Raw genomic sequence first — 19,986 nt, 5'->3', positions numbered from 1 at the left:
TAGCTAGCTCAATTCTGTGTTTCTCAAGGGTTTTCATCAAATTTATCCTCCTGGGAGTCCTGGGAGCAATACGATTACAACTACCTAGAACTATTATAGTTTCTTTATTCGAATATGATAGTGTCTTATCAGCAAATGTTTCTAACGAAAATTTTAAACATAGTTATGTACTAAACCTATATAATATGACTCCAAACCCTTAATTGTTATATAACTCAAATTGGCATTATTTTTAGTTAGTTTCGTCATATTGAAATGATGAAACGTGATCCTCTTTTCGCCATTGACGAATTTCATTGGACCGTTCCTAAGCACATCGCGGGAACCAGTGATGCGATTGTTTCTCAACGGAAATCCATTCTGTTTTCATTATTCAATTAAAAAGTAATTCTATTTTTTGGAAAAGGTGTAAATATAAATGATTTTTTAGACTAAAACAACATACAAACGATGCTTCTAGGGGTGGAAAACTGGAGCACAGAAAAAGCGAAAACTGAGTCCTGTGGGTCGAAAACTGGTGCCTCAATATGCCTCAGAAAATTTACAACGACTTTTTCAAATATTTGGGCTTAAGTCTAATGCTGAACCACAAACATTTTAACACACTCTCAGGCACATGAGTGCAAAATCCGCATATATGAGATATGACTTTCTGTTTTTACGTGCATTGATTATTATTTAGATAGAGTAGGGCGGGGCATAAGTGCGATGTTTGAAATTGTCATCAATTTTCGTGAGATATAAAGAAGGACAACAACATAATATATTTTATAGTGATGCAGTAACTCAATGTCTTCACATTCAACTATAAATCATCTACGGTAATAGTGTTTTGCAAAATAAATTCTTCTTTCTTCTGATCAAGTGCAGATTCGCACTTTTACCCCACTAGCGGGGCAAAAGTGCGAATACCGCGGGGCAAAAGTTCGAAGCTAGAATCCATAAAATTAGCCCAGCAGTAGCTAACAAAACCATATTATCTTCAATCTGCGTTATGTTTCGGTAAGGAATATTCTCAATTTGCACCTTTTCTATTTTGCGCTGGTGTATTGAAGCCTCCGTTAGATCGAAACTTTTCCAAACGTTTGTTTTTTGTTTCATCAGCGGAAACACATTGTTTTTCTTCGACCAACATCTGTAGAGCACACAGTTGTCTGCAGATCTTTCATTTCTAGTATCTGTAATATAGTGCCTAAAGCTTTATATAATTAGCTATACATTTTTGCCTCGTCCATGAATCGCACTTTTGCCCCGCCCGTGTGTCGAACTTTTACCCCGCTAGGCGTTTGACGGAGTTAGTTTAAATTACGGAAAAGCGAAACATATTTTGTAAATTATTTTCGCCGTATTTTCAAAACAGATATGTGAGTGATGTAAAACGCTGCTACAAATTTTCAACAAGTAATATCCTTCTGTTGATATCGTATTTGCCGTATAACGAAAAATTACCTCAAAACCGCCCTAAAATAAAATTTGCACATAGCTCAGCAACTATGCTTCGTAAGCAATCAAAGTTTACGTTAGATTCAAGCTGTCAAAGTAGTTACCCATCCATGCCAATGTAGAAAATTTACTCGGAATCTGCACCGATAAATCATTGAATCGCACTTTTACCCGCATCGCACTTTTACCCCTCCTTACTCTATAGATAATTAAATTAAGAAACTGATAAATTACTGTGCCTTTAAGGTGTTTTCCGTTAATAAATGAATATAATATTTTATTTTCATTTTATATTTCTTCATCTTCTTTTTTATTTTTATTTTCTTTTATGGATTTTTCGAAGTGTTTCACAACCGGGAACGCTTTTTTTTGGTCAAATAATTCCATGTCTCCCAAAAAATATATGCTGTCTTTAGCAAAAACATACGTAAGTCTTTAATCTTTCAAATGCTTTAAAGATTCGGAATTAAATAATCCGTTCAAAAGCTGTGACCAAAAAACAAAGCCTGTTTCATAACCGGGGACATTTCCCTACTTTTGAGTAACAATGTTATCAGTCACTTAGTATAATATTCACGCATTGGTCGAATAAATCGAATAAATAATGGTGTGTGACCCATGATTGTGGACCAACTGTACATAAATTTAGTTCCGGTAGTAGTTCAGTATTTTGTTCGAGTATAAATAATAGATTCATTAGGGACAAATTGATCGCAGGTATTTCATATTAGTTATGTGCTGCGATAACAACTAAATATAGATTATATACAAACCAAGCAGATACTATTTTAATCTGCCCGGATACAGAACAAAATAGTTTACCTATTATTCCCACTCTATTTCCACTTCAATTTATACGGATACAGTTCAAGACCAATAATTGAAAAGGATTTAGGTCCAAAATGTAACCAAACCAAGTGAGAGTTAACAACGTGAGAGTCAACAACGGAGTAGCAGTCCATCTAACCTATCCTATTTCCTATGATTATTCTTCTGCTTATTTTAAACTTAGCACCTTTTCAATTGTTGGTCTTGAGTTGTTGACATTTCGAAATCTAGACTAAAATTTATCTATAATCTCACATATCAGGTATTTTGTTTGCGGTTTAAGGCGTGCTTAACTGCCATAAACAAAAAGTAAACTTTTAAATGCGATACCACAATCATCTACATTTATCAGCACTATCAAAATGATTAGCCGAAAAAAATTGTTGGTAAAGATAAACCAAAAGTACCCAAACAAATGCTTTACTTTTATCGAACGTAGACGTTTTGGGTAATATAGAGAAGTCACAAAGCAAGGAAGTGTTGACACTGCTTCCTTGCGGAAAAGCTACTTTTAATAACATTAATAATAAATTGTGTTCAACTCGCCGCTGGTTGTACTTGAAATGCCGGCACTATAGATGTATGGCACTGATTACATGTGTAGTACAGTTTTAGTGATTAGCTGCAAGGTGTATTCAACAACACTACGGACGTGCTAGCTTACCTCGCCTAGACAATTATAGACTAAATCAGGTTATGTTGCACTGCGTTCATATAAATGTCAAACCTATCGTCGCTAAGTGCCAACAGCAATCACTCATAGTTGCGGAATATACTTTATCATTAAAGGACCATTTAACTCAAAAAATAATCTTTACCGGAAATTCTATCGCACTGTTTCCTAAGATAAGATACTCATTTTCACTAGGGCATAGGCAGATTCTTAGGAAACAGCAATTAGGCTAGGCATCACCCAAAGTTGGGCTCAAATAGTCTTCAGCTGCGTAGCTTTATTTAGCAAAAGATAATTCCGTTTTTATTTAATTTGTTATTTATGTTACGTAAGTATTCTCATGACTCCCACTCCCCCCTATGTAACAAAAAGTAACGCAAGCTCGACATACCCTCTCCCCTCTGTGCGTTACGTAATTTGTGTACGAAGCCTTTCTACGAAATTTTCCATGGTTGTATTAATCTCCTCGTCGTTAAAGCTACGTTCTAATTATTGGAAAATTATTTATATTTTGTTCGTCAATTCATGATAGAAATTTACGACAGTGTTTTTTCGTTTTTTGTCAGGGTGTCGATTACCTGGAAAATTAGGGAAAACCTGGAGATGTCAGGGAAATTCGTTTCAACCTGGAAAAGTCAGGGAATGTCAGGGAATTTCATTTGAAGTCAGGGATTTTTGACATGGGAAGAAAATATACCGGACTTCGCAAGAATAACATTTACTTCAAATATCTGGCACCTTTTCATTCAAGGTTCAATCAATTAGAATACGACACGTTATTTTTACTCACGTGCAACCATCTGCTGTGTATCAATTCCCGAGTTTCGAAATGCATGAATGTGCGACTGACCTGCTTTAAACCTCAACAACGGTTAAACCGATTTGATCGATTCAGGTTTCAAAGGAAAGTGCTCACAATCTAATCGATCATTACCAATATCTTTTGGATTCTTTGCTATTAATTGGATATTTAGATCAAAAATTGTGGATAGAAAATTTGCTTATTTTGTACGGAAAGTGGCATAAAAAGGCCATACCAGCAAATTGTGCCTCTAGATAATTCCAGACTTCCGGACCGAGATTTGATTGTAACTGGAACGAGGACTAATCAAACTGAACCTAGATCAGCCTTTGAAAATTTACTACGATGTTCAACCTGAACGAGCCGGAACCCGGACTTTCATTTTTATTCTCATGTCGATCGTAAGCGTACGTAAGCGTATTCTAATTCTAATGAAAGACCCTCAGCTTCAAAATTCTGATTTAGTCTAACAATTCAGTCATATCTTCGAAATTCGACTTCGAGCAAAGGGTTGATAGAGTCGCAAACCCGAAGTTTTCCTGAATATCAAAAGCTGGCTACAAGTAGGTCGAATAAAAACAGGTCAGGTTCTAAATAATATAACGATGCTGCGATGCTCGTTGAGACATTTGGGCTCAAAAATTTTTATATTACTGAGGAACAATTATTTCCTCAAATTTTGATAACAAAACGAAATAGCTGCTCAGACAAATCGGACTTTGTGTTCAAAAATATCTTCGGATTATGTTCTATACTAATGACCAACTTTTAAGTTTATTGTTTTGCATAGTTAAATGTTTGAAGCGGATTTATACCCATTCATTACATGTGATCTAACAGTCAAAACGGCTCATCCCACAACCCTTTGATAAACCAGCAGACTATTTCATTTTTTTCCGAAAGGACATCTTGCAATTTTTATTTAGCTTGATTCTTTAATTCCGATGTGCGTTAATTAAGTTCGAATTAATTTTAATTTTGCACTTAGAAATTTTGCATAAAAAGGAAAATTAAATTCATTAGGAAATGATAATTTAAGAGTAAACAACCAATTTAGCCAACACTTTGATAAGTGAAATTAAGGAGATATTTTGCGTCTGGAATTTTTAGAAATACACCTGGAAAACCTGGAAAAGTCAGGGAATTTTTTTTCGCTGGATAATCGACACCCTGTTTGTGATGGTCGACACACTAATGACAAACGACGACAACAACTGGTCCAAACGGCATTCCCGCGATTATCTTAAAAAAATGTGCGATTGCGCTATGTATTCCGTTAAGAATTATATTTAATCGATCTCTGTCACAAGCAATATTTCCTGAGTGTTGGACAAATCCGTTATGTTCCCTGTGTTTTAAAAAGGAAACAAAAACGATATAATTAATTATCGAGGAATAAGGCCATTGCAAATCATTTTCAAAATTTTTGTCACCCTTTGACTTAAGCGAATGTTGTAATATGTTTTTTGAGTTAAATATGTATTAATGGTAAACAGGTGTTTTTTATATAAGCTACTATAAATTTACATAGCTCGTAAGACAGTTTTGTAATTGTAAAACTAACGGGTGGCAACTAAAATTTTGGAATTTTTTCCTCAAGCTGTCAAAAAAGACAAAGATACATGAAGAAGATCTGATTTAGCGGAATTAAAGATACATTATCCATTGTTGAAAAAAATAGTGTGCATTTGAAAACGGTCCATAATCGGCTGTTCGGTGAAGCTTCCGCGTCGAAACAGGAGCGTTGTACTGCCGTCTTGTCAACTTTGCTTGGGGCGAACCAACCAACGGTTGAAAGCCCCATCAAATAGTAAATAAATAAATAAAATTGTCAACTTTGCGAATACATCTCTTGATTCTACCAATCAACTGTATGCAATTCGTGGCTCTCCAGTTAATTTCGTACACCAAGGAACTCAATATCCCGAAAAATCTTCGATTAGGTGCACTGAGACAGATTTGTCGGGTCCTGGTTTTTGGGTGCAAATAGGATCGAATGGGTATTCAGGAACGGTTGTGTTTTTATGGCGTTATGCGATGATGCTCTATTCGGCCAAAACACGTATTGTCCATCTGCATGATGTTTCGGTAGAAACGGGATCAAAATTTTATTCAAACTGTCGACCTCAGGTGGGCTTTTCCCTACCCCCCAAATTTCATTGAGGCCTGTGAAGGCCAGATGAAATAACAATGAAGCAAATAAATAACATAAATTTTAAATTTTTCTTTTTGCAGTATGGTCGTCAAAATATCGAATCTATCCGCAAGCAACAATATGACTATTTGGACACGTCAGCGGATGACAGCGGCTTGGCCACAAATGTAGATTCAAATGTAACCGATGAAGCAAAACCGAAAACAGATATCAAACAAAATGGGATCACTTCTAACGGAAAAATTGCCAATGGAGGAAACTCTGTGATAAATCGAGTGGAATCATTGAAATTACTTCCTGACGTCGAGGGCGCTCGAAGTAAAAGTCGTGAACTGGAGAATGAAAAGGTGTACAAAATTAAATAACAAAAATTTTAATCATTTCGTAACACGTTTTACGAATTTAGGAAAATGTATCGCTTGAATTCAATCTTTCCAATTGCTTGGATTACGTGAAATCTGGAATGGAAGCTATCATCGAAGATGAAGTAACGAGCCGATTCGAAGCAGAAGAACTAAAAAATTGGAACCTCTTGACTCGTACCAATAGACATTATGAGTTTATTTCATGGCGATTAACCGTGATCTGGGTGATAGGATTTTTCATCCGCTATGTCATACTAATGCCTTCGAGAGTTTTCATTTGCTTTGTTGGGGTAAGTATTATGATTGATTATTGATAACAACATTACCAAATACCACCACAAAAATGAAGATCAGACATCAATCTAAATCAATATTATACATTATACACTCACAATATACTATGGATGTCACTTTAGGTCGTGTATTGCGTAATAGGCTTTGCCTTCGTCGGGATGTTTCCTGGACGCAAGCTCCGTCGGAAGATAAACGATTATGTTTTTAAGCACACCTTCCGCATAATCTGCCGATCTTTGTCCGCGGTGATTCGTTTCCACAATGCGGAGTACAAACCGAAGAACTGCGGTTTTTGTGTTGCAAATCACACAACGCCAATTGACATAGCAATACTTTCAACTGATCACTCCTACTCATTGGTAAACAAATTACAGGCAAACTATATTATATCTAGCCTGAATTTGATATATTTTACTAATATTAATGCATTGGAAGGCATAATTTCCTGGATTGGCCATTTTTATATTGTGACGTCCTATAATCAGAATGCATATTGAATGCTTCAGTTAGCACTGCAAGGTACCCAAATGAAATAAAAGCATTAAAAGCCTACTTTTGACCGAAACGTTATGTGTCTATTTGAGAATTACATTCAAACTTTCTGCGAAATGAAGACACACGCAAATGTTACGGTCAAATACAAAATGATCATTGTAATCGTCCTCATTATCTACTTACACCACGTCTGTAAATTGGCTTGAACACAGTTCCCTTCCAGAACACATCCATACATCCATTATTTAATTATCCTACTTCATTTAATTCATTTCATTGTAAATACTACAATTTTTCATCTATTAAACACTGCTCGTTTAGGTATTATGGTTGACATTATGCACAGCAGCTGTCGGTTGCCTGCCTGAAGGACTCACAAAACGATGGATGGTGAAAATAGTATTAATACAGTGTTTCGGTGTACTTTCGAGTGCATTATCATCCGTCGTAAATTATCATAACATTGAAAATCGTCCATTAAACGGTATCTGCGTTGCAAATCACACCAGTCCCATCGATGTTTTAATGTTAATGTGCGATAACTGTTATTCATTGGTGAGTAAAGATGCGGTAGGAATGCTTCAGTTGCATCCATTTCTAAGTATTAGCCAGAACTGTTCAACTTGTGTTACGCAAGCTGTAAAAAATTAAATGTCGTTTCGTTTTATTTTGTTTTGAAATCGTGTTTTCGATCAAAATATTAGATTGGCCAAAGACATGGAGGGTTCCTAGGAGTGCTTCAACGAGCACTAGCTAGAGCGTCACCACACATATGGTTCGAACGAGCTGAAGCAAAAGACCGAATGGCAGTTGCAAAACGGTTTGTTCCCACGTAGTCTAACCATTCGATCGTATACTTGAAAAGCTTTATTTTCTTTTAGATTGAAGGAACACGTTTCGGATCCAAACAATCCTCCAATTCTCATTTTCCCTGAAGGTACCTGCATTAACAACACATCCGTGATGCAGTTTAAAAAAGGAAGCTTTGAAGTCGGTGGTATGATCTACCCGGTTGCAATAAAGTAAGTAATCAACTACTCAATATTAGTTATTAATTAGTTATAGATTAAATGACAGTAATCAGTTTAATTAGTAATTATTTTCTAGTATATAATAAGGAATTAGGCAAGATGAAGACACAAAGAGAGAAAGAGAGGGTATCTTTGGGTGTAATTTAGTACAGTACAATGATCCTACTGACTCTTAGTAAATGAACCGACATTTTGGAAAACGATTATGTTAATTATTGTCAGTTAATCATTGTTAATTATAGGTCAGACCAACATCATATTTGATAACGTACAAAAGACATTTTATTGGCCAAAAGACGCGCCGAAAATTTGTTTCGGTAAAGTTTTTTTCCAATAATAATACTGTGACATCCGATTGACAGTTTTAGGCGCTTAGGTATTTTCATGGTTCATTTTGGTAAGGGGAAGGATGGGACTATGCTCGATTTACAATAAAGACGACAAGCTGGACTGTGAAATCTATCGCGCCATCGTCGTTCTCAATGCAGTGTATAAAGTGCTCTCGCAAATGATTTTCCGCCTTCGTTGAAGGACGGTCAACGGCGGCAAAGCTGATCAGGCTGATTAAGGATACGCTAATTGGTGCGCAGTGCTGTATGCGGATTTCGGGTAGATTGGCGAGTTTATTTGAATCTCGCAGCAGGCATCGTCAATGTGCTGTCTGCTGTTCAACATAGTGCTTCGTCAACAAATCCAGTCAATTTACCTGCTTTGCTGAAGACATGGATGGATACTGTCGGCAGAACATGAGTGGCGTTAGCTGCACTATATAGTACGTTTATCAACACTGTTCTATGCCTAATCGGTCTAACTCTCTAACATCCAACGTCATACAAAGCTTCGACGACCGATCGCAGACGGATGTTATTTACGCGGATTTATTCACTACTTTCGATCAATTGAACTATCAAATCGCAATCGTTAAGTTGGATTAGCTCGGAATCGGAGGCCCGTTGCTACAATGATTAATACCTTCATACATCTCTGATCGCCATGCCAACATCGAAGGTTTTACCTCAAGATCTTTCACTGCTTGCTTCGAATTCCGTAAGGCAGCCATCTTGAACCGTTGGTCTGCCGCGTTTATTTTAACAATATCAATCACCGGCTCGAATCTTCGCGATCCCCGTTTGGTAACGTTTTTAAGCTATAGGTATGCAGAAGTAGAGAATCCCTCCGATGCCGTGGTACTGCAGGAGCAGCTATGACATTCTCCAGGAAACTAAGCCCGCTCGTGTTCAACTATACGCCATCAGATGTGCCCTTGAGCTGCGAAAACTCTGTCAAGAACTTGGGAATACTCCTGGCCTCCAAGTTCAATTATTTTCGGCGTTTATTTTCGGCTAGGCATGCAGGAACCTGGGAACTGGGATTAACATATGCATTTAAAAATGGACTTTTTTCGGATGGTAGATAGCTAATTGAGTTTGATAAATTTCCCATGGAAGGTAATTATATTAGCTTACTTGCAAAAAATTCTACGCCCTTGCGAGCGACCTTTCAGCAGTTAACCGGAACATTCGCCATGATGGACGAAAATATGCGTGTAGGCATGTTTTTGAGTAGACTAAACCTCGTGTTTTTAGTCTTGACCTTGAAATGCGGTCAAAAATATATTAATATTTTTTGAAACGGTGGTTCTACAATGGATGAAGGGACGGTAGGGGAAAGTAATGAAAAGTTTTTTGAAATGGCTGGGAAAGAGTGGAAAGCTGGGGGTGGGGGGGGGGTTAACTGGTAGCTACGCTTAACAAGTTGTCGTTGTGACTCCTACCTTTTGTTCAATGCTGGAAGGTGGAACCAAGCTATAATCTGAGATTATAACCGAATTCGAACCCACAACACCCACCAGGGCATGTGGCTCGCTGGTACTTGTACCTTTGAACCATAGAGGCGCTGGACATCCCCCCTTATTAATGTAGCGATATGGGTTGGGCTATTTTTAGACACAGATCCTCTTCCTCCATTTACTGCATTTCCTCCAGCATTTTAATGAGCTTCTCACAAAAAAACACCGCACTGAAGTTCTTTATGATCGCAAAAACATTAAAAATATTCGTTTTTTGTGTTTTTATGGTATGTAGATCTACTTAGTAGAGTATGTATGTAGAGTAACTTAGTTTTTATAAAGTGGCAAGAATACAATGGAGACGCATGATTTTTGTCTTTACTTGTCATTAAAGGGGCACTTTTGGCAAAGAAATGCGTTTGGTTTGTCATCGTAGGGAAAAATAAAACACCATGCAAGTTCATTGCATTTTCGCAACTTTATTTCTTAAAAAAGTTATCTCAAAAACTCAAAATATTACATATCTGTTCTTTGATATTCGGGTCGAACCAACTACCCGCATAAATGAAAACAATTGTGAAAATGGTCATAACCATACCGCTATTATAATCTTTATAATCACCGTAAGATCAAAGGTACATTCAGTACATTCCAAATGCAGAATTTTTCAACGACGCTACCATTTAAATTATGGTTCAACCACAGACTAACAGACGTAACACTTCGAACAAATTTTCTAACAAAACACCGTTCCAATGACACCCCTAAAACTTGGAAAAAACACTAAAGCATCACCTGGTGTAGTCTTCGCGCTGCGCAGAGTTGGTCGCCATAAATTTGCTATAAATTTACTTGTATATTATCTGACAACAGCGCCAGCGCAGGCAAGTGGCGTTCTCGCACAGCGACTGTTGTTTGAGTCTTGGTTTAAGTGAAAATTTGAAATGATCGTTTTTATTGGCGATGGAACGAGACTTCAGTGTTACGTCTGCTAGTCTGTGGTTTAACCATTATCATTATGTTCTTCATATCCTGCGCTTCAAACATATGTCTGGAAAATCACTCGTTTTCGTATGGTGAATATTCTTAACAACCTATTGTTTTTATGGTTACTTGAAGAATAACCATACCAGGCAACAGTTTAGATACGGTACCCAACCATTTCATAAAGGGTTTTAGATTAGAAGATAGAAGATAATATTTATGGTTAAAGTACGGTTCCAATCAATGCGGGTATTGTTTGAAGGCCCCTTTTAAAAAGCAAATAAATAAATAAGTTCTTTAATAGGGTATGTTGCTACATCGTCGTAATTGCCTATTCCCGTCCTATCCAACACAAATTATTAAAAATATCAGCATTTTTATGACACACAATGCAAAACTAGTTATTCCCTAATATTTTAGTTAGTTGTCAATCATACGCGATCAATCAAAGTGAGCTGAGATTTATTTAAATCTTTTTATCACTAAAGAAATCCTACCAGCCAAATTTCCAACGTTTTTTCGTGCGACGAAGAAGACAATTTCGACTAATCGTGTTAATTTCCGTCATTCATAAATGAAAATAACCCACGCAACGCATTGTCGTTATTCTACAGCCAGGAAAACTTGCCTGACCTGCAGAAATTTTGCAGAATAATATTTGTCATGCCGTCCTACACAAATACATGCGCGTTAGCTTCGTAAACATTGTTGTGATTTTTAGTTCGGACGATGAAAAATTTTGATGGACAAATTTTAAAACGGTACGACGAATTTTAGAAATAAAGTTAGTTGCGTAATTTCAATAATATGCTTTAATAATCGCTTTTCAGTGATTTCAAAGTTCACGGATCGGAAGATAAGTGTGTTTTAGTCGAATCAGCACAAGAACTTTTGGAATATTCATTAAATCCATCCAACAAATGATGAAAATTAGAATGGCTTTACTTATTACGACGGGAATTAGAAAAAAAACCCTATCTTATGTAAACAACTAGCTTTCCATTAAAATATAATGAAAACACAAAAAAACGAATATTGTGAAATGGTTTTAAGTGATTCAAGCCTCCTACAAAAAATATTTTCGCGACCATAAAAAAACTGAACTTCAGTCCAACGTTTCCTCTCGAAAGGCCATCAAAATACCTTTCACTTGGCAACAAAATCATTAAAATCGGTTCAACGGTTCAAGAGCCCTAAGCCTTTAGGGAAAGAAAGGCTGACAAACCACAGGTCCAAGCGGCAAGGGGGTGTGCCAGGATCATTATAAAATATTAAAAATATGCATTGCAAAATAAATAGATGTTACTTTACGTATTTGATACTAGCATTTTTATACCCATTCTGTGTATAATTACACACCGCAGATACCATAAAGTTTACAATAAAGTACAAAGAAACATTCTCTGTTATGATAAATTCATGAAACCTACAGAATTTTCATGCCGCATAGTTGAAATGATAATTAAAAAAAGGTAGAAAAAAGGAGGGCAAATGGTAGACAAAATAGGGGGTACCCAAAATCGGGTGTAAATTAAAACAGGTGTAAATATAATCGGTATACCACTGTATATCAGTTAAAGGTCGATTGTATTCAATGTATGTATGTGTGTATGTATGTATGTATGTGCGTCTATGTATCTATATATGTGTGTATGTATGATGTATGTGTGTACAATTGAAAATACACTAGAATCTCGTTTTACGTCCGTTCATTTTACGTGATTTCGTTTTACGTCACTTTTTTTACGTCCAAATTTTGAATTAACGTCCTCTCGTTTTACGTCCAAAATTTGAATTAACGTCCACTTTTTTTACGTCCAAAACTTGAATTAACGTCCTCTCGTTTTACGTCCGAAATTTGAATTAACGTCTTCGGGAAAGTTACTTAAATGACTGCCGCCTTCAAGATGGTATGGAAAATAACGCAGAATTGACTCACTACGTGGCGCTAGCGTATATGTAGTATTCTTATACAAGCTGTATCTGGCGTTGCTGACTATTTAGAAAGTTACGGTCTTCGGGAAGGTTACTCAAATGACTGCTGCCTTCAAGATGGTATGGAAAATAGCGCAGAATTGACTCACTACGTGGCGCTAGCGTATATGTAGCATTCTTATACAAGCTCTACCTGGCGTTGCTGACTATTTAGAAAGTTACGGTCTTCGGGAAGGTTACTCAAATAACTGTCGCCTTCAAGATGGTATGGAAAATAGCGCAGAATTGACTCACTACGTGGCGCTAGCGTATATGTAACATTCTTATACAAGCTCTATCTGGCGCTACTGACTATTTAGAAAGTTACGGTCTTCGGGAAGGTTACTTAAATAACTGCCGCCTTCCAGATGTTATGGAAAATAGTGCAGAATTGACTCACTACGTGGTGCTAGCGTACATGCAGTACTATTATACAAGCTTAATCTTGCGCTGCTGACTATTTAGAAAGTTGCGGTCTTCGGGAAGGTTACTTAAATAACTGCCACCTTCAAGATGGTATGGAAAATAGCGCAGAATTGACTCACTACGTGGCGCTAGCGTATATGTAGCATTCTTATACAAGCTGTATCTTGCGCTGCTGGCTATCCAGAAAGTTGCAGTCTTTGGGAAAGTTACTTAAATAACTGCCGCCTTCAAGATGGTATGGAAAATTCAAGGTGGTATGGAACCGGCTGCACTAGTGTATGTTTTTTTGTATTTGCCATAACTCATGATCTTGGTTGTACAAGAAGATCCTTTCTTCGGAAAGGTAGTTTAAGTTACCGAACCGTCCATTCATTTTACGTGATTTCATTTTATGTCCGAAATTTGAATTAACGTCCTATCGATTTACGTCCAAAATTTGAATTAACGTGCAAGGATTTTTGGGGCCGGGGGAGTTTCTTAGGATGATTGTTTATTTTTTATCCCTCACTTTCCCGCTTGGTCAACTGTCCATAAAAATTCTACTAAATTTACACCCGTATTTTTCCATTTGGCACTTAGGGAACCCCGTTTTGAGAAAGAGTGGTTCCAAAATATCCCAACTTTTGCCAAGCTTTCCTTTTTTAATAATTTATCACTTTTGAACCACTGAATTGATTTTTATTATTTTGGTACCAAATATGGAGTTAAAGCTCAAGGTTTTCATTGACTGCTCAAACATTTAAAATAGTTTGACGTAGGACTACGTCTTTGCTTACTATACTGGGACTGGGTACCACTTTGTGAAAACGAAAATAGAAGTGTAACGTTTGAATGAAAGATTTCAAATGCGAATAAAACTACTAAACTACTGAACGAAACTGAACGATTTATATGTCGTTGGATAGATAAAATGACCAGCAATTTTATGGATGGGTGAAAGAGCAATTTTAAGGAGGGCGTAAGAGGGAGGGCTCCTACACAAATGCAACACTAATTTCCTCAAAACTCGAGAACTAATCAAGCAAATGGAACCAAATTTGGCATGTAAAGGTTTCAGAAGCCAAAAATTTTTTCTGTGATAAATTGAGACCCCTTCCCTCTTTTGGAGGGGAGGGCTCCCATACAAATGAAATCCAAATTTACTCATAACTCTAGAATTAATCAAGCAAATGGAACCAAATTTGGCTTGTGGGTGTTTTTGGAGACTTGAATTTATTTTACGATGCTTTGAGACCCCTCACCCCTGTGGTACAAGGATAAGGACTCTCATACAAATAAAACAGAATTTTTGCCGAAATTTCCCGAAGACCGTAACTTTCTAGATAGTAAGCAGCGCAAGATACAGCTTGTATAAGAATGCTACATATACGCTAGCGCCACGTAGTGAGTCAATTCTGCGCTATTTTCCATGCCATCTTGAAGGTGGCAGTCATTTGAGTAACCTTCCCGAAGATCGCAACTTTCTAAATAGTCAGCAGCGCGAGATAAAGCTTGTATAAGAATGCTATATATACGCTAGCGCCACGTAGTGAGTCAATTCTGCGCTATTTTCCATACCATTTTGAAGGCGGCAATTATTTAAGTAACCTTCCCGAAGACCGTAACTTTCTAGATAGTCAGCAGAGCAAGGTACAGCTTGTATAAGAATGCTACATATACGCTAGCGCCACGTAGTGAGTCAATTCTGCGCTATTTTCCAAGCCATCTTGAAGGTGGCAGTCATTTGAGTAACCTTTCCGAAGACCGCAACTTTCTAAATAGTCAGCAGCGCAAGATACAACTTTGTATAAGAATGCTACATATACGCTAGCGCCACGTAATGAGCGAATTCTGCATTATTTTCCATACCATCTTGAAGGTGTCAGTCATTTGAGTAAACTTCCCGAAGACCGCAACATTCTAGATAGTCAGCAGCGCAAGATATGGCCTGCATAAGAGTACTACATATACACTAGCGCCACGTAGTGAGACAATTCTATAATCCATACAATCCGACGAAAAGCCCTTGATCTGCTAAACAACTTTGTCGAAGACACCAACGTTCTATACGGTCAGGATCACGAGTTATTCCATGTTGGAACCAATTATGTCAATTCGTCCCCTTTTTTTACGTCCAAAACTTGAATTAACGTCCTCTCGTTTTACGTCCAAAATTTGAATTAACGTCCTCTCGTTTTACGTCCGAAATTTGAATTAACGTCCACTTTTTTTACGACCGATTTGATTTACGTCCCCCCAGTAGTGGACGTAAAACGAGATTTGAGTGTATTACAAATTGCATTGAAATATCAGGTGATGAAAGTGATGAAACATTCAGTCGTCATTTTCTCCACTTGCTGTTATCCGCAATCGGTCGAACATACGAAGAAAAGCAGTTCAATCCACAGTTACTCGCGCTGCTGTATTTTGTACAACACCTGTGAAACGATAAATTTATCTCGGTATACCTCGAGATCATGGCAATAAAGAAAGAAAGTTACTGTTTCCAGTGAGGTTGATCAGTAGACCAACCTTTCAATCGGTGAAGAAATTTTCATAAGTTTTCCACCAACCGGCGTTGTACTCGAAAAAGTTCTGTTTTATCATGCAATGATTAATGTCATGAAAACAAAAATTGTGAATTGCTTTGAATAACCGCTTAGTTGGTTTCGAGGTACGATGCTGGTCTAACAAGCCAGTCGTCGTATGTTCGAATCTCGACTAGGCGGTGCTGCTAGATAGAGTCAGCAGGATTGTTGCACTAGCCCCATAACTGTCATGTACTGTAATAGCCGGCAGTGAAGCCTGTCGATAAAGAAGGGTCAAGTCTTAGAAAAGACATCGTCTTTTTTGAATTGCTATGAAATCATGACTAAACTGTCATATCAGGTAGCACAACATCATGAATAATAATTCATGATCTTGTGTTGTGTTATGTTATACCACAAGAAGATCGTGATATCATAATTATTAATCATGGTATCTATACCTATAAAAAAGGATTTCTGTCCGTCTGTCTGTATGTTCCTTATAGAATCGAAAACTACTAAACCGATCGGCGTGAAAATTTGCATGTGGGGGTATTTGGGGCCAGGGAAGGTTAGAGACCCCTCCCCTCACTAAGAGGGGGCTCCCATACAAATGAAACACAAATGTCTGCATAACTGGAGAACTAATCAAGCAAATGGAACAAAATTTGGCATGTGGGTGTTTTTGGAGACAAGAATTTTTTCTATGGTGAATTGAGACCCTTCCCCTATTTAGGAGGGGAATTACGACCGCTCCCTACCAATAAACCCCCTCCCAGACCTTCATGATTCATTACTTTCCCCTACCGTCACTTTATCATTTGTTGAACCACCGTTTCAAAAATATTAATATATGCTTGACCGCATTTCAAGATGAAGACTAAAAACGCGAGGTTTGGTTTATTCGACAGGAACAAAAGTTCCTAAGATTCCAAAATGCGGATAAAATTCAATATGTCACCACCTTGGATTTCGAAACCTTGTCAAACACTCATTTTTTATCTTCACCTGACTACTGTAAACGCACATAATTCTGCGCATGGTGCCAATTCTGTGCACCCCATATTTCGGCCAAAACTTCCAAATTCTTGCAAATTTTTATCTTAATTAGGCCATTACAAATATTTTATAAAGTTTTTGTCCTTCCGGTGTTCGGCCACTGAAGGGGGGGCGAAAAAAAACAAAGTGAATTTTTTAATCGAGCAAAAAAAACATGGCTTAAAATCCAATCCGATTTTTATGTAAGGTTTAAACGTGAAAACCGAATCTATTCTTGCTTATAATATATACGTTATTGTTTTCTATGCAAAAATATACGAAAAAAGACAAAAACAAAGGAAAATTTTTTTGGACGATTTTCGGAAATTCCATTGTTCGAATTTCCATTTCTGTTTCGTGCTAGAAGCCTTAATTCAACGCGGAGACTCATTTTTCGAGTTTTTCAGACTGTAGAGCCCACAGACGATTGATTTTATAAAAAGAAATTTGACTCATATCCTACAAATTATTTTTTTGCCCCCCGATTTTTCAAGCCAATTTCCAAGGGGGGGGGGTATCAAAAACTTTAAATATGTTTTGCAATAGCCATCTAGGAAAATATGTCTACATACTGCTATTCATTTGAGAATGTGTAGGTGTAAAAGATAAGCAATGTCTAAGTAGTGATATATCTTCGTTACCAATTTTGTACTTACTAATTAGCTCTATAAATGTCCCTTAAGTTACTTTTAAAATTTGTGCTTGACTGAGGTGAAATCGATTGCACAAAGAGCACGACCTGATTTCAGTCTATATAATATCTATGTAACGCCATTTGATTAAGTAGTGTCACACAGTAGCATAGTAAAGGTTAAACAGATATTAAATAGCACTAAAATTTGATCACACCTTTCAGGTACGATGCTCGCTTCGGTGATGCGTTTTGGAACAGCTCGCGCTACTCAATGATGCAGTACCTATACATGATGATGACATCGTGGGCGATCGTGTGCGATGTCTGGTATTTGCCACCAATGGTGCGTGGCGAGGGTGAGTCAGCAATTGATTTCGCTAACCGAGTGAAGAGTGTCATTGCCAAGCAAGGCGGTCTGGTGGATTTAGTGTGGGACGGTCAACTGAAACGAATGAAACCAAAGAAAGAGTGGAGGGAGAAACAACAGGAGGAGTTCACCAAACGGTTAAAAGGAGAATGAAAAATACCCATAAAAGAGACATACAACAACACTGGTTGACTGGGTCCTTTTGTTGTATGACTTTTTCTACCAAATCATGTGGATCACTAGAAATACTAAAGAGGTCGACTAAATATGAGCATGGAACAACATTACGGCACACTAGTCTGCAAAAGAAAGACATGATAGTTTACTACATATGTATCCATAACAGCCTAAAAATTACCTATGTACCATAGAAGGTAGATTTCAAACTAACTCTTCAGTTTCAAAGTGAACAAAATGATATTTATTATTATTTTTATTAGAACAATATTTAATTGTACAGCTGCCGCTAGGAAACCTTTAATTCGATAGCATTTTCGATTTAGATGCAAAAGCACGATGTCTAAACTAATTTTCTGAGTATGCACATTTGACATAAAATAAAAGCATGTTTATTTTTGAGAATTAATATAATTTTAAGGTTCCATTAGGTTATCTCTGAAAATACCGGTACCAGATTAGAAAAGTAGTTCATGTTTTTGTTCCTTTCATAACGCAGGGCGTTTAGAGTAAACATGAAGTGCAACATGTTTAATCAGACAATTTACCTTAAAATCTGTGTAGTTTTCAATTGAAAAGAAAAAAAAACATTATAAATAAGACTGAAAATCTTACATTTTTGCTAAGGGTTCTGGCAAACGGTGGATATTATGGAACATAAATATTAGAATTAAGATTGGTAGAATTGTACAAGAAATTCATCTTTACAAACACAGAGGTAGGATCACTATACGAAGTAAACTGGTTGTTTATGTTAAAACAGTTTTTTTAATTAGTTACAAAAGACAATCATCGTATTTTATTGGACTTCAAAGACGCAATTCTTTCTATTGTTCGCACAACACATATCACACTAATGATTTAGTTCCAGTCTTCAAATTAACTGTATTTTGCCTCTCATTCATTCGATGCATTTAATTGGTATAAATTGATTACTGACGATCGTGAGCCGTAAAACATGCAAATCAGACAAACGGAACTGTAATAGACAAAGTTATTTGTTGAATTCGATTTCAATTTCATAGTTTTTTACTACACTTGCTCAAAAGGCACCATAGAAAGCAAAAACTGTATCGTCGAGTAGCGCGATTGAAAGACGGCGTGACCTTTACTCAGTTGAAAAGTCATTTTGCTACAAGAGACGAAGGTATACCTTAAGCGCATTTTACGTACCAGTGCGTTTGAACAGGAAACTGCCTTGAATTTCATGGCGACACCACAAAGAGATGAAAACAATCCAAAATAAAACAGCTACAAAAACAAGCGGAAACGAATGATCGAAATCGACGGTGTTCGGTATAGTACTCATAGGATCATATAACATGAAGCTGTTTGACGGAATTGATGTTTTGACGTGCGAACTTGTTCATGTAATGTCGATTTTAATTATATTTTCAAAATCGAAGGATTTCGCAGATGATGTTTAGTGCCGCTATTCGCATAACCGTCACATTTTCTATGAAGTTTGCTATATAAATGGGACTGTTATGCGAAGAGCCGTAGTTTACCAACCGAGTAGAAACTGATGAGGCAAACAGAAACAAATGATTACTGAAGCAAAAAGCTTTATGTCAAATGGTCTTATCTTCAACGACATTGGTCTATTCAACAATTCAATTTCCCAGTGCTACTAAGAGCAGTAACCTATTAGTTTTAAGATATTTGTATTTTGAAATTAAATGTCGGGAAAAATAAAATTTAAGAGTATTTGTTAACTGCATTTTTTATTTATATCATTCTTTCCTGATCATGATCAAATAATTCGATGATAAAGATAACAACCGTTGGAGATCATACAGCAGGTGATGACTAGCGAAAAATGTTAAAAACTCTACTGGACAATCCTTGGCTGTTCAGAAATATTTGCATGATTTTCTTTGTTACCTTTCCTCTTTTAAATAAAATGCAGAGTATAAAGAGTGTTAGAGTCAATAGGATCGTAGCAACCCTGCAATTGTCCTGCACTCTAACAGCTGGCTGCGAAGTCTGTCGTATAAAAAAAAC

At 36.9% G+C, this 19,986-nt stretch overlaps 1 protein-coding gene across 1 annotated transcript in view; it reads left to right on the top strand.

Annotated features, from left to right (window-relative positions):
• LOC128742358 (glycerol-3-phosphate acyltransferase 3) overlaps positions 1–19,679 on the top strand; it is a 31,613-nt gene extending 11,934 nt beyond the window's left edge. The window contains exons 2-7 of the mRNA XM_053838694.1: positions 5,982–6,248; positions 6,308–6,556; positions 7,377–7,610; positions 7,760–7,875; positions 7,937–8,077; positions 17,661–19,679. Coding sequence (XP_053694669.1) covers positions 5,982–6,248; positions 6,308–6,556; positions 7,377–7,610; positions 7,760–7,875; positions 7,937–8,077; positions 17,661–17,958 — 1,305 coding nt within the window. The 3' untranslated portion in view covers positions 17,959–19,679. The remainder of the gene's footprint in view (positions 1–5,981; positions 6,249–6,307; positions 6,557–7,376; positions 7,611–7,759; positions 7,876–7,936; positions 8,078–17,660) is intronic.
• The last annotated feature ends 307 nt before the right edge of the window (positions 19,680–19,986 follow it).

The sequence above is a fragment of the Sabethes cyaneus genome, chromosome 3 (assembly GCF_943734655.1).
Source record: "Sabethes cyaneus chromosome 3, idSabCyanKW18_F2, whole genome shotgun sequence".
NCBI classification, from domain to species: domain Eukaryota; kingdom Metazoa; phylum Arthropoda; class Insecta; order Diptera; family Culicidae; genus Sabethes; species Sabethes cyaneus.
The sequence above is the reverse complement of the archived record's forward strand: the minus strand, read 5'-3'. Positions and strand labels throughout refer to the sequence as shown.